The 15037-nt window shown below is 40.1% G+C and overlaps 1 protein-coding gene across 2 annotated transcripts in view; it reads left to right on the top strand.

Moving 5' to 3' along the window:
* Positions 1-15037, top strand: part of PCSK5 (proprotein convertase subtilisin/kexin type 5) — a 496629-nt gene that overhangs the window by 401076 nt on the left and 80516 nt on the right. For both annotated transcript variants that reach the window (XM_043487117.1, XM_043487116.1), the window contains exons 22-24: positions 171-307; positions 5973-6179; positions 7512-7580. In XM_043487117.1, coding sequence (XP_043343052.1) covers positions 171-307; positions 5973-6179; positions 7512-7580 — 413 coding nt within the window. The remainder of the gene's footprint in view (positions 1-170; positions 308-5972; positions 6180-7511; positions 7581-15037) is intronic.

Raw genomic sequence — 15037 nt, 5'->3', positions numbered from 1 at the left:
TGGCCAAGGATGGGTACGTGACTAATTTTCCCCATGTTCTAAGATGATCAGTCCCAGGCATCACCCTTGTTTCTGGAACAATGAAACCAAGTCTGTGCAGCAAAACACAAACACCACATGTTCTAATACTTAATGCCGCCCTTACAAACTAAAAGTCTGCTTGCCTCTAGGATTTTTGATGATGGCCGCTGCGTTTTCAACTGTTCCTTGGGCAAATTTGAATTCAGGAACCAGTGTCATCCATGTCACTTCACCTGCCAAGAATGCCAAGGAGATGGGCCTTTCAACTGCACCTCCTGTGGAGTAGGTGAGGGAATCTGGTTGCTCATTTCTTCCCCTTACTTCAACTTGCTCTCCCACTGGACATTACTTTGTTTGACTCAGAAGCCTCATCTCTGGGGAAGAGGCGGGTGAGATTAGACAGCTGTTCATTAAAGAGTATGTACAGCCTTGGAGTTTCTGCTTATTGTCAGAACATAAGTTCACACTGCTAGAGACACAGACCTACTTCCCCTGAGGAGGTGAGAGAGAAGCTAAGAGATGTTTTTCCAGAGAAGGAGAAAGTAAGGGCATGCAAACATGATGACAGGCATGAGCTAGACAGCAAAGCTAAGCTTCACTGAGGTGAAAGTGAAAAGCTAGGAAATTAAGACAGACACATTCAGTCTTCAGGAGAAACAGCTTAAGAGGTGCTGTGTCAGGGTTCCCTCGGCCCTGAGTGATGCCACTTAGAAGCTGTCAGAGCCCTGTGGGATCACAGAGTAATCTTTTCCAAACACAAATATGACCTTTTGTGTCCCAGACCTTCACAATTCTCAAGTTTCTGCTGTCATTAAACTATATTCTATGATCACTCTGGTCCTCTGCAGTTTGCCCTTGACTGCTCTCTAGCCTTCCTACATAAGCCTGTCTCCAAATTTGACTTCATGAGGGACTGATTTATACTTTATATAATTAAATTTACTTATCTTTAATTGAAGGATAATTGCTTTACAATATTGTGTTGGCTTCTGCCCAACATCAATATAAATCAGCCATAGGTATATCTATGTCCCCTCCCTCCTTGAACCTCCCTCCCAACTTCTTCCCCATCCCACCCCTGTAGGCTGTTACAGAGCTCTGGTTTGAGTTCCCCAAGTCATATAACAAATTCCCACTGCCTATCTATTTTACATATGGTAATGAATATGTTTCCATGTTACTCTCTCCATTCATTCCACTCTCTCCTTCCTCCCACTCCCCATATCCATAAGTCTGTTCTCTATGTCTGTGTCTCCACTGCGGTCCTGCAAATAGGTTCAGGGACTGATTTATATTTTATTTGCCCTACACTTTAAAAATCTGAATGAAATTGGGAAATTACAAAAAGAAATTTACAAATTGGGAAATTAAAAAAGATTTTTTTTAATTTTTTAAAAATTAAAAATTTATTGTATTATCACACAGTAAATGATAGCATGATACTCACATTCAAGTTAACAATCTAACAAACAGGTTTGTCCTCATGTATTATTATTAAAAAATGAAACTGGGAAATTAAAAAAATTAAAAAATCAGGGACTGGTTTATATTTTATTTGCCCTACACTTAAAAAATTTGAACGAAATTGGGAAATTAAAAAAATTTTTTTGTTTTGCATATAGGGTTGTCGTTACCATCTTTCTAAATTCCATATATATGTGTTAGTATGCTGTAATGTTCTTTATCTTTCTGGCTTACTTCACTCTGTATAATGGGCTCCAGTTTCATCCATCTCATTAGACTGGTTCAAATGAATTCTTTTTAATGGCTGAGTAATATTCCATGGTGTATATGTACCACAGCTTCCTTATCCATTCATCTGCTGATGGACATCTAGGTTGCTTCCATGTCCTGGCTATTACCCTATATGCAAAACAGAAAAAGAGACACAGAAGTACAGAACAGACTTTTGAACTCTGTGGGAGAAGGTGAGGGTGGGATGTTTCGAAAGAACAGCATGTATATTATCTATGGTGAAACAGATCACCAGCCCAGGTGGGATGCATGAGACAAGTGCTCGGGCCTGGTGCACTGGGAAGACCCAGAGGAATCGGGTGGAGAGGGAGGTGGGAGGGGGGATCGAGATGGGGAATACGTGTAAATCTATGGCTGATTCATGTCAATGTATGACAAAACCCACTGAAAAAATAAATAAATAAATAAAGGGGGGAAAAAAAAAAGAAAGAAAGAAAGAAAAGAGACCATGAAAAAAAAAAAAAAACAAAGTAAGACAAAAAAAAAAATTTTTTTTCTCTTGAAAACTTGGCAACACTGCTCCTTCTGGTCCTCAAATGATTGACTGGGGACCTCCAGGCTGCTCTCTATTTGCCATAGTCCCCACCCCTCCCAGCTGTCTCACTGATCCCAAGGCTGTCAGTTAACACCATCATGACATTTACATGGTTTTACTGGTGGGAAAGAATTATTTAGCTTTATTCTTGCTCGTCATAAAACAAAGAAAAATGAATAAATGAATAGTATCATGCATTTGCATAAAAATGATGGAGAACACATCTTTGTGTAAATTAAAATGATTTGTGTTTGTAAACAAAGTATATCTGTCCAATTTTACCTCTAGCCTGCTTATTCTGTTTCCTTCCTCACCTATAAGATAGTGATCATGGCTGCCTCCTTTTAGGATTATTATGAAAATGAAATGAGATAAAATAATAAAGCACTTAGAACAAGGTGAACTGCACAGGAAGCACACAAAAAATATTAGTAATGATTATTATTACTATTACTACTGTTTTGTTTGTACCCACTTACTTCTATGGGCATTTCAGTCTCTAGCCGAGTTAGTTTTCCATACAGCAGAAATTAAACATAACTTTTTTTTTTTAATTTGTTAATAACACCACTGATCCCATCAGAAAAGTTTTTGAGGACTGAAGAACTGTCAGGCTCACAAGTGCATGCGATAAACACAACACTTAAATCAACTAGACTTCAATAACAATTTTTTAAATGTATTGCGCCACTCCTATGTATAAGTTGCTCTACATAGGTGCCATGGAAGATACAGTAAATGATAATATGATACTCACATTCAAGTTAACAACCTAACAAACAGGTTTGTCCTCATGTATTATAAAATGAGAAGATATCAGATAAAGACTGAATGAATGGCAGTAACCCTACCACATGTCACTACTTTCAGCTGTAGTGAGCAAAAGAGGCTTCCTGAAGAGGGGATGGTTGGGCAGGTTCTGATTAGCAGGGTTTTCTGCCTGTTAAGAGTGCAATATCCCAAGTCCACGTATTAGGGCAGCTAATCCATGATTCGGTGCTACAGAAGGTAGATGATGGAATGGATGCAGTTTTGTATCAAGAGGCTTTACTCAAAGGCTGAAATTCCTCTGGCTAGCGAGCCCCATCCACACACATAAGCCTCTCCCAACTCTGTAGAAACTTCACCTCTTGCTGAATTGTAACTCTGTTAAAGTTAGGTCTGAATCCTTTTGGAAAGGCAGAAGGCTAGTTCTATTGGTGAAAATTCACTCTAGACTCTCACCCCAGTTTATCCTCTACCAAACTGAACCCAAAGCTAAATTCTACCAATTATACAGTAGCTGCAGTAAGCAAAATGTTGAAGTAAACTTTATAAAGTTTATTTTCGGAGTCCTCAGCCTTTCTTTCTTCCTTCCCAGCAATCCTGTTCCCATCCTGCCTGCAACCTTCGACCTTCCTTTCCTCTGGCAAACATCCAATGACTTCACGTTGGTCCACCCTCCCTTCTAACAAAATCAGCTGCCAAGATACACTCTGAAAACAATTAATTACTCTTCAGTATAAATGAAAGCCAACCTGAACCTCTCTGGGAGTTCTTTGCTTTTTAACTTTCATCTCACATTGCCACATGAAAGGTTTTGGCACCTAACAAAAACATCAGCCGTTCTACTATCAGAACCAGCTTCTCCTACATATCATTACAGGAACTTAAATTCTGAGACTCTGGGCAAGTAGCCAAAATTTTATGTATGATATGCAAATCACTGAGGTATCCAAATTATCACCCAAAGCTAAGTAAGCTGCCATGCTGTCAAGCTATTAGAAATATGATCAAATCTTGGCATAATCCTGACCCAAGCAGGTGGGGAAAGCCTGCCATTTTGAAGGTACCTAAATGACTTCCTTTTGCACAGTCCATGTATTTTAAACAAGACCCTTTAAATCTCTGTCCTTTAAGCCCAAATTATAATACACAAAGGGGTTCAAATAACAAAGCCATATCTGAACAATCAAAATGGAACTGAATAACATTTCTTCTAATATCTGAAATCATCATCATTCATTTTTAAGATTGTTGATCCAGTTGGATATGTTTGAAAAACAGGAATGTTGACAAATATGAATTCACTCACTCATTCATTCAATCATTCAATAAACATATATTTAAAACTCATAACCATATGCCAAGCTGTCCCCAAGCCTCTGGATCCTGAGTTGACATCAAGTGTAGGTGTAGGGGATGGACAGGAAGGTGGAGGATAGGGTAGGCTTTTCACTGCTAGCCTTCACATCTTACTATCTACGTGTGGGAAGGCTGGCACTCTGTAAAGTAGGATCCTTTTCTCAATGAGTAATGGTGACTGAAAAGAACACAACTTGGAAAGTTGACCTTTGTGTGGCCTCTTGAGATTCCAGGTCCCACCAGATTAGGGTTCTGTGCTCCAAACCTTGATCTGTAGATGTAGAATCACCAAATACACATTGCATCCTCCCAAACACTCCCTTCCTTTAGAGGATAATGTTCTTCCAGGTCTAACTTGGAGACTGCAAACACTTTTCTTTTTTAACTTCTTTGGAGGCTCTCTTTATATTCCTTGTCCTGTAAGGACCAGCAGACTTCTGGTATGAAACTGCCATCAGAAAAAAAAGGGAGCTTCAGAGTTCATAATTCAAGAGTGTGGTTTTTAAACTGCATTTGAAATAGGACTTTAATTAAATAAGAAAATTAGGTTAAACCTTTTTAAAGTGCCTAGTTTACAGGTAAAAAAAAAAAAACCAGCTGATTGTTGGCAATTTCATGTGGTTCAATTTAATATTATTCTGACTTTTGGATTTTGCCTTGTAACATGAGGTCAGCACTATCTTTAAAAATCTGGCAGCCTTGCTTCTCGAGGGTCAATGGTTCAGGATCTTCATGTGGTAGATCACATGATGAGTGAGCTCTAGACCCAGTTGTTTTGGGGAACACAGATATTTTCAAAACTAGAAGCACATGGGAGACCTGATTCACAGAAGACAGATGCCCAAGGCACACGAAGCACAAGTGAAAACTTCAGGGGGTCGGGGGGGTGGGGGGTAGAGGCTTTCAGGTGCATCTATATTAATCTTGTGTATTTAAGCATGTGATTAGAACTGATTAGAATCCTTTTGCATTGATTATGATAGTTTGCGTCCATTTCTCCAGTGGCAACATTGGTTTCTCCACAGGAGCAAATTCCCAGTCTCATACTGGGGGCACTGCTGATTCTTTCCTTGTAGCATCCAATGTTGACAGGACTTCCAGGAATTCATGCAAAGGAGTCAAAGAGGGGTGTTTGGTTGAGAGCTTCAGTAGGCTGTCAATACAGGAGTTGGTAGTTGCGCAAAAATTCAGTCCTTAGACAATTAAGACAAGCATGTGATTTTGATAACAGAATTCAAAATCATTCTAAAAGATTGCACTATCATAGAAATGCATCAAGCACTTGTTTATTCTCATGGGATCTTTATAGTCACCAACTCTGAGAGCTTCCACTGATACCAAAAGGACTTCAAGGAAATCTTTTCAGATAAAAGTTCAAAGATACTGCATTTTTCATTCAATCCATTTTTATCTCCTTGATCTGCTGGGAGTAAAAGCGCTTGGTCAGATCTTTTAAACAAAATGTCTTCAGCTATTGTTATCTTCATAGCTAATTTTGTACATCTTCCCTCTTTTCATTTTGCTCCTTTCTCTTTAGATAAGCGTGGCCGAGAGCGGTTCCTGTACTGGGGGGAGTGTCGAGAGAGCTGCCCCCCGGGCTACTACCCTGACGAGGGCCACGTCTGCCAGCCCTGCCCAGACAACTGTGAGCTCTGTCACAGCACACACGTCTGCACCCGATGTGTGCGCGGCTACTTCATGATGCCCTCCAATCACAGCTGCCAGAAGTTAGAATGTGGACAAGGTAATGCTGCCGTGGAGCCGCTGCAGACAAAAGGGGCTGCACCCTGAGTGCCCCAGAGACTTGAGTATCTATCTACCCGGTGCAATGGTCACACCTGGATGATTTCCCACGACTCTACACAACAAGTGGGGACAGTGATACCTACCCTGTTCTCCTTCCCCAAGTGTTTCCTTAGACACAATCCAAGGACTAAGGCATGCAGCTAATCACATACATAGAAGGTGAACTCCAGTGGAGGGTTTATGGGAAAGGTATAATGGAGAGAAAATCAGATTAGAATTCAAATGTCCTGGCCCACAATTTTCTCCTTCCCAATCACTAGTTATGAGACCCTGGGCAAAATCAATCTAGCTTCTCCATGCCTTGGTTTCTTCATTTGTGAGAGGGAGAGCATAGCATGCTCTGTGCTTGCTTGCTGGCAGGAACCAGTGAGAATGAGCCTACTTAAAATGACCGGGAAATGCAAAAATGTTCTGGGAATATATGTGTTACTGTTACTGTTCAATTCCTACTTACACTGCAAGAAGGGAATTAAAAAACAGTACATATAGATTTTGCTCTTGTTCATATAAAATGCTGCAGACTTTCTCTGCTGTATAAGAATTATGCCTGGTCTGGTGCTGAAGGAGCTTTAGCACATTTCTAGAATAATGAAGACCTCTTTCTTTTTTCTTCTTAATGCTTACTAAGGTTGTGTGTGTGTCACTTCAGTCATGTCCAACTCTTTGCGACCCTATGGACTGTATACCCCCACCAGGCTCCTCTGTTCATGGGATTTTCTAAGCAAGAATATTGGAGTGGGTTGCCATGCTCTTCTCCAGCGGATCTTCCCAACCCAGGGATCAAACCTGCATCTTTTAAGTCTACTTCATTGCAAGGGTTCTTTACCACTAGTGTCATCTGGGAAGTCCTACTAAGGTAGTATAGAATTTAAAACTTTTAAAAAAGTATTTACAACAACAGACATAAGGAGACAGAGCTTCATCATTTTACATACCCAACCACATTTTCGAAACAGAACTTACTTCTTTAATAGATACAGCACACCAACTTGACTTCAAAACTAGTTGCATGGCATACAGTCTAATTCTGTTCTACTTGTACCCAATCAAGCTAATCCAATCTACTAAATATTTATTAAATTAATAGAAGGAGATAAAAAATGTGGGTGACATACTTATCTCCAAAGCATGGTTTGGGGTTTCATAACTGCTCTACAATTTGCTTGAAAATAAGCTACACACCAACATATTTTGATAGCAATTATTTGTGTTTCCATTCAGTGAAAGTAAAGTGAAATTGTGCTTTTTTATTCCTGTTTATATTGTGTAGGTGAAATCCAAGACCCAGACTATGAAGAATGTGTGTCTTGTGAAGAAGGGTGTCTGGGATGCAGCTTAGGTATGTCATCTTCCCTTTTGCTTAGAGCTGAAACAACTGTGTCCTTCCTACATCCTCTCCTGTCATTCCTTCAACAGGGACTCTTGTCATTGTTGTCATCATCAATATCCATTATGTAGGCTAACTCTAACACAAACGTGGTTACCGAGAGAGATACTCCCTTTTGAGGCAATGGATAGGTCACCTGTCTTCATGAAACTCAACTTTAGGAAAGGACAATCACACAAGGAGGAAGTAGCATTTAGAGTCAAGACATTTACAGATAAAATACTAATTTTTTTAGAAAGCAAAAACAGATCTACACTAAGTAATGAAAGTATTAAAATCTAAAAGATGAGCAATTCCCAGTGTTTCTTATGAAGAGACAAGAGGTGGTCTTTCTTGCAGGGAGCAAGGATAAATGTTTTGACAATCTTGATTTCACTTTTTTGCCCATTTCAGACCATATTTGCCCATTCCCAGCTCATTTGCTCATTTTCCCAGCTAAATTTTGTGGTCTCTTTTTACACCTTTGCTATCGTGTATTGTGTGTGTCCATGCTAACATCTTTATGCATCATGGACAGAGGGTTGTGTGCCTGTGTGTGTGCATGTGTTTGTGTGTGTGTACATGCATGTGCATGTGTATAAAATCTCAAACCTATGATTTTGACTCTTAAAAGTTTAAAGGGATGGATGAATGTGTGTAGACTTATCTAGGATCAGTGAGAATCTTGGCATGGGGCTGGGAAGAGTGACAACCATGATCTGCATTGTACCCACCCCTCCCCTAGTTGATTCGGTTAAAGATGAAACTGAGCCATCTTCCCTGGGAAACAAATTCCATAGAAGACCCTAGCCATCTAGGGACTCAAAATCCAAAAGAATCAACCTGAAGAAAAAGAGATAAATTAGATAGTTTGATTCACTTTACAAAGTGCTGTTAAAAGACTACATTCACTCCTTTAAGACACTTAAATTGTCTACTGTGTGCAGAGTGTTGGCCACGGCAGAGGGAATTCACAGGCAACATGATTGAGATTCCGCTGCAAGGACCCCTCTGGCTGCTCTAAGTGGCAGACCTGGAACCATGCCTTTTGCAAGTCAACCTGCCAGAGTAGAGAGAGGTACCCAGGGCAGCAGGATTACAGGAGAGGGTGACAGAGTCACGCAGAACAATCTGCTAATTTCTCATTTGAAAATTTCTCTTAATTTATAAAGTCTCTAAATGTTGGACCTTGTTTATTTGGGGACTGCCTTAGCTGAGATCAATCATCTTATTTCTGAAGCTTTCATTAATCTTTCCAATTGAATTCTTTTTCCTTGTTTCTCCTTGTTTGCAGGCCAATGGTCATACCTTTTACTGCTGATTTGTGTAATATTTGGTGTGTACATATCTTTCTGCTTAGAGAGTAAACTACCAATACTTGCAAACAAACTCTGTGACTTATGCACTCTGCTCCCACTAGAACTAGCAGCATGTTTGCACAATAAATGTGCAAACCCTTGAGAGTTTCCCAAATTCAAAACAGAGATGCATGGCTCAGAACACAAAGGGATTTAGATATGTTTTCTCTAGTCAAATTGTGTTTATGGGCCTTTCTTCAGGCTAAAAATAGCATTTTACATAATACCATTTTATTCTAAGATTTAACGTCAAATTCTTTGTCTTTCTAACCAATACCTTAAATAGAAATTTTAAATAAGATAAATCTACATAAGCATCCTACATTATATCTCTTCATTAATTGAGAGGGTGAGCAAATAGGATCATTTTTACACTTGACAATTAACTATAACCTAAGATTTGGGGCCCATACCTACATCACCATTGACTTAATGATTGATTTTAATCAAATTGCATAAGATCTCTTTACTTCCTTATCAGTAAAATAGAGGTTAATATGACTTTATCTTGGCTCAGAAATGGATGATGAAAACTGATTAATATTTGCTTACTAAAATAGTGGTAGTTCCTACTCTTGGGGGGAAATATACATGAATTTGAAAAATTTTAAGTAACTGCAAAAAGAAAAAAAAAAACAGACTATTTAAACTAAGCTGAACTAATTAAGGGGATAAATATATGTACCAAGTGAATTTAGCAAAGCAGGAAACCCCCGGGCACTCAAGTGATTAAGGAAGGCTTCTAAGAAAATGGGACTTGACATAAGTCTTAGAGTTTCCATGGAATTAAGACAGATAAAAGAACAGGGTTTCACCATTGGAGGGGCTTTCAGTTCAGTTCAGTCGCTCAGTCATGTCCGACGACTCTTTGCGACCCCATGAACCACAGCACGCCAGGCCTCCCTGTTCATCACCAACTGCTGGAGTCCACCCAAACCCATGTTCATTGCGTCAGTGATGCCCTCCAACCATCTTATCCTCTGTCATCCCCTTCTCCTCCTGCCCTCAATCTTTCCCAGCATCAGGGTCTTTCAAATGAGTCAGCTCTTCGCATCAGGTGGCCAAAGTATTGGAGTTTCAGCTCCAACATCAGTCCTCCAATGAACACCCAGGACTGATCCCAAGAGGGGCTTTAGAACTAGACAATTGAAAGAAAAAAGGTTTGGAGGCAACAATTTCTGCCATGGATTAGACACTGAGTGTACTAATTTTGCAGAAGGAACATAAGGCTATAAATAAGCAAAGAGAAGTTTAGAGAAGTGGATGAAAACCATAACTTGAATTCTGGACTCATAAGTTTAAAAGTATTCTGTGGCTAAAAGGGAATAATTGAAGGTTCTTACAGGGGAAAAAATGCTTTTTAAAGAGGTGTTTTAAGAAGATTAATTTTGTAACTTCAATAACTATTAATGTGTTCAGGGTAGCTGACAGGGAGTGAGGCTGTAGGCAGAGAAACCAGCTAGATGACTATTTCAGAATTCCGGGTACAAAGTAAAAGAAGCCATGAAATTATGAAGAGAGAGACATGTTTTAAAAATCACATGAAACAAATGGCCCTTAAGCATAAGAAAAGATGCTTAACTTTAGTCATTATGTGGGAAATGCAAATTAAAGCTACTGTAACATACTATTTCTCACCTATCAGATTGGCAAAATTTCAAAAGCTTATAATACACTGTACAAGCAAGGCTAAAAGAAAGCAGTCTTGTGACTGATGGTGTGACTGTTGAAGAACGGCCGGCAGTACATAGCACAATTACATATGAATTTATCCCTTGACCCCACGACACTGCTTCTAGGAATCTGTCCTGAGGATATGCCTCCACAAACTCAAAACAGCATATTCACAATATTATTCACTGTGGTATTATTTGTGGTATAGTTAGTGTTAGTCACTCAGTAGTACCTGACTCTGCGGCCCCATGAATTGTAGCCCACCAAGTTCCTCTGTCCATGGAATTCTCCAGGCAAGAATACCAGAGTGGGTTGCCATTCCTTTCTCCAGGGGATCTTCCTGACCCAAGAATCAAACCTGGGTCTCCTGCATTGCAGGCAGATTCTTTACCATTTGAACCACCAGGGAAGTCTATGTTTGCGGTATAAACATTTTATAAACTATTTTAAATGGCATAAATGCCTTTTGTGGAAGAAATTCACTGAATCAACTAAAGGACACATACTAATGGTAACTGAATCAACTAATGGTCATTGAATCAACTAAATAACACATACTCTTTTATACAACCATAAAAGAGCAAACATCTATATGAACTGATAGTGATTTCATGATATACTGTTAAGTAGAAGGCAAAGTACAAAAGAATGTACATAGCATGCCATCTTTTTGTTAAGAAAACATGGTTAAATAAGATATTTGTGTGTATATATACATTTTTTACTTAGTTTAAAATAAGAGACAGAAAAGATAAATCAGAAACTAATAAAAATGCTTGTGTGCATGTATGCTCAGTCATGTCCGATTCTTTGTGATCCCGTGATGGTAGCCCACCAGGCTCCTCTGTCCATGGAATTTTCCAGGCAAGAATGCTGGATTGGGTTGCCATTGCCCACACCAGGGGATCTTCCTCACACAGGGGTCCAACCATGTCTCTTGCACCTCCTGCATTAGCAGGCAGATTCTTTACTATCGCACCACCTGAGAAGCCACAAAAATGCTTACCCACAGAGAAAAGGGTAAAGGGCACAGGAGTGAGACTTCTCTAAGTATACCTTTTTACATGCTCTTGATTTGAACTGTGTAAGTGGGTTACATATTCATACAAATGACACAGTAATTAGTGTGAATGGGCTCCCACTGGCCAATTTGGGACAATTTGAACATTAAAAAAAATGATGACAAAGAATTACAATTCAATTAGTAAAAATCCAGGGGCTTCTCTGGTGGCTCAGTGGTAAAGAACCTGCCTGCCAATGCAGGAGACACGGGGTTCAATCCCTGGTCCAGGAAGATCCCACATGCTGCAGAGCAACTAAGCCTGTACACCACACTACTGAGCCTGCGCTGACATCCACATGCCCTGGAGCCTGTGCTCCGCAACAAGAGAAGCCACTGCAAGAAGAAGCCCACGCACCACACCTAGAGAAAAGCTCAAGCAGCAACGAAGACCCAGTACGGCCAAAAATGAATAAATAGAAATCCACCCATCAAGAATGATATTTTAAAAACAGCAACGAAGAGAAGAGAGGACAAAAATTGAATAAAGCAGAAAGCTCTTCTTTACAGTAAATTTTCACCTGGTATATATGCAAGAAAGTAATTAGAAAATTATCATTTTACACCCCCTACTGTACTGACTCAAGGGAGAACCATCAGCGGATGCTAAAGTTATTAGGTGGAAAATTGTTCTGGAACAGAATAATCACACAGATTCAAAGTACTTCCATAACTACTAGTTAATCACAATAGAGAGATTTGCTGGTTACCAATTTAACCAAGCTATTGCACTGAACATCACCATCGCTGGTTCCATATAACCTAACATCGTATGTCTCCTGATGTACTAACAAGTACACAATATCACCTAGTAAACTCGATAAAAGTGTCTAGACCAACGATTCTCAGCTAGAGCTGACTGTGACCCCAGGGGACATCTGTTAATGTTTTGAGACACTTTGATTTTCATGACTAAGGAGCTAGGAATGAAATGTCATCATGTTTACAACTTATTTTCAAATGGTTCAGGGGAGAAAAAGGATTGAGGTGAAGGATACAAAATTGTTTCTTGTACTATTTCAGGCTTTCTGCAGATGTGAAAAAAATATTTTAAAGTTGGAGGGGAAAAAAGCACTTCATGCTCCGTCAGCCTAGAAGCAACACCTCAGCAGCAATAGGCACACCTAGTGCCCAGATCTTGATCCCTGACCCCGCTCTTCAGTAAAGCTACCAGGGCTCCTTGGAGTGCTGGCTGGTTCTAGGACCGGGAGAATACAATCAATCTTACTTCGGTGTTGACCATCTGGTGATGTCCATGTGTAGAGTCTTCTCTTGTGTTGTTGGAAGAGGGTGTTTGCTATGACCAGTGCGTTCACAAACACCCTCTTCCAACAACACAAGAGAAGACTCTACACATGGACATCACCAGCTGGTCAACACCGAAATCAGACTGATTATATTCTTTGCAGCCAAAGATGGAGAAGCTCTATACAGTCAGCAAAAACAAGACTGGGAGCTGACGGTGGCTCAGGTCATGAACTCCTTACTGCCAAATTCAGACTTAAATTGAAGAAACTAGGGAAAACCACTACACCATGCAGGTATGACCTAAATCAAATACCTTATGATTATACAGTGGAAGTGAGATAGATTTAAGGGACTAGATCTGATAGACAGAGTGCCTGATGAACTATGGACAGAGGTTCGTGACATTGTACAGGAGACAGGGATCAAGACCATCCCCATGGAAAAGAAATGCAAAAACGCAAAATGGTTGTCTGAGGAGGCCTTACAAATAGCTGTGAAAAGAAGACAAGTGAAAAGCCAAAGAGAAAAGGAAAGATATTCCCATTTGAATGCAGAGTTCCAAAGCATAGCCAGGAGAGATAAGAAAGCCTTCCTCAGCGATCAGTGCAAAGAAATAGAGGAAAACAACAGAATGGGAAAGACTATAGAGATCTCTTCAAGATTATCAGAGATACCAAGGGAACATTCCATGCAAAGATGGGTTTGATAAAGGACAGGAATGGTATGGACGTAACAGAAGCAGAAGGTATTAAGAAGAGGTGGCAAGAATACACAGAAGAACTATACAAAAAAGATCTTCACGACCCAGATAATCATGATGGTGTGATCACTGACCTAGAGCCAGACATCCTGGAATGTGAAGTCAAGCGGGCCTTAGGAAGCATCACTATGAACAAAGCTAGTGGAGGTGATAGAATTCCAGTTGAGCTATTTCAAATCCTGAAAGATGATGCTGTGAAAGTGCTGCACTCAATATGCCAGCAAATTTGGAAAACTCAGCAGTGGGCACAGGACTGGTAAAGGTCAGTTTTCATTCCAATCCCAAAGAAAGGCAATCCCAGAGAATGCTCAAACTACCTCACAATTGCACTCATCTCACACGCTAGTGAAGTAATGCTCATAATTCTCCAAGCCAGGCTTCAGCAATACATGAACCGTGAACTCCCAGATGTTCAAGCTGGTTTTAGAAAAGGCAGAGGAACCAGAGATCAAATTGCCAACATCCGCTGGATCATCGAAAAAGCAAGAGAGTTCCAGAAAAACATCTATTTCTGCTTTATTGACTGTGCCAAAGCCTTTGACTGTGCGGATCACAATAAATGGTGGAAAATTCTGAAAGAGATGGGAATACCAGGCCACCTGACCTGCCTCTTGAGAAACCTATATGCAGGTCAGGAAGCAACAGTTAGAACTGGACATGGAACAACAGACTGGTTCCCAATAGGAAAAGGAGTATGTCAAGGCTGTATATTGTCACCCTGCTTATTTAACTTATATGCAGAGTACATCATGAGAAACGCTGGGCTGGAAGAAGCACAAGCTGGAATCAAGATTGCCGGGAGAAATATCAATAACCTCAGATATGCAGATGACACCACCCTTATGGCAGAAAAGTGAAGAGGAACTAAAAAGCCTCTTGATGAAAGTGAAAGAGGAGAGTGAAAAAGTTGGCTTAAAGCTTAACATTCAGAAAACTAAGATCATGGCATCTGGTCCCATCACCTCATGGGAAATAGATGGGGAATAACAGTGGAAACAGTGTCAGACTTTATTTTTTGGGGGCCTCAAAATCACTGCAGATGGTGATAGCTAGCCAATAAAATTTAAAAGATGCCCTTAAACTGCTTGGAAGGGAAAGTTATGACAACCTTAGACAGCATATTAAAAAGCAGACACAATTTCTTTGCCAACAAAGGTCCCGTCTAGTTTAAGGCTATGGTTTTTCCAGTGGTCATTGTAATGGTGTGGAGAGTTGGACTGTGAAGCATCCGAAAAATTGATTGCTTTTTGAACTGTGGTGTTGGAGAAAAGACTCTTGAGAGTCCTGGACTGCAAGGAGATCCAACCTGTCCATCCTAAAGGAGATCAGT

This window comes from Cervus canadensis, chromosome 14 (assembly GCF_019320065.1).
Source record: "Cervus canadensis isolate Bull #8, Minnesota chromosome 14, ASM1932006v1, whole genome shotgun sequence".
Classification (NCBI taxonomy): Eukaryota; Metazoa; Chordata; class Mammalia; order Artiodactyla; family Cervidae; genus Cervus; species Cervus canadensis.
Note: the sequence above shows the minus strand (reverse complement) of the source record. Positions and strands in the feature narration are given on the sequence as shown.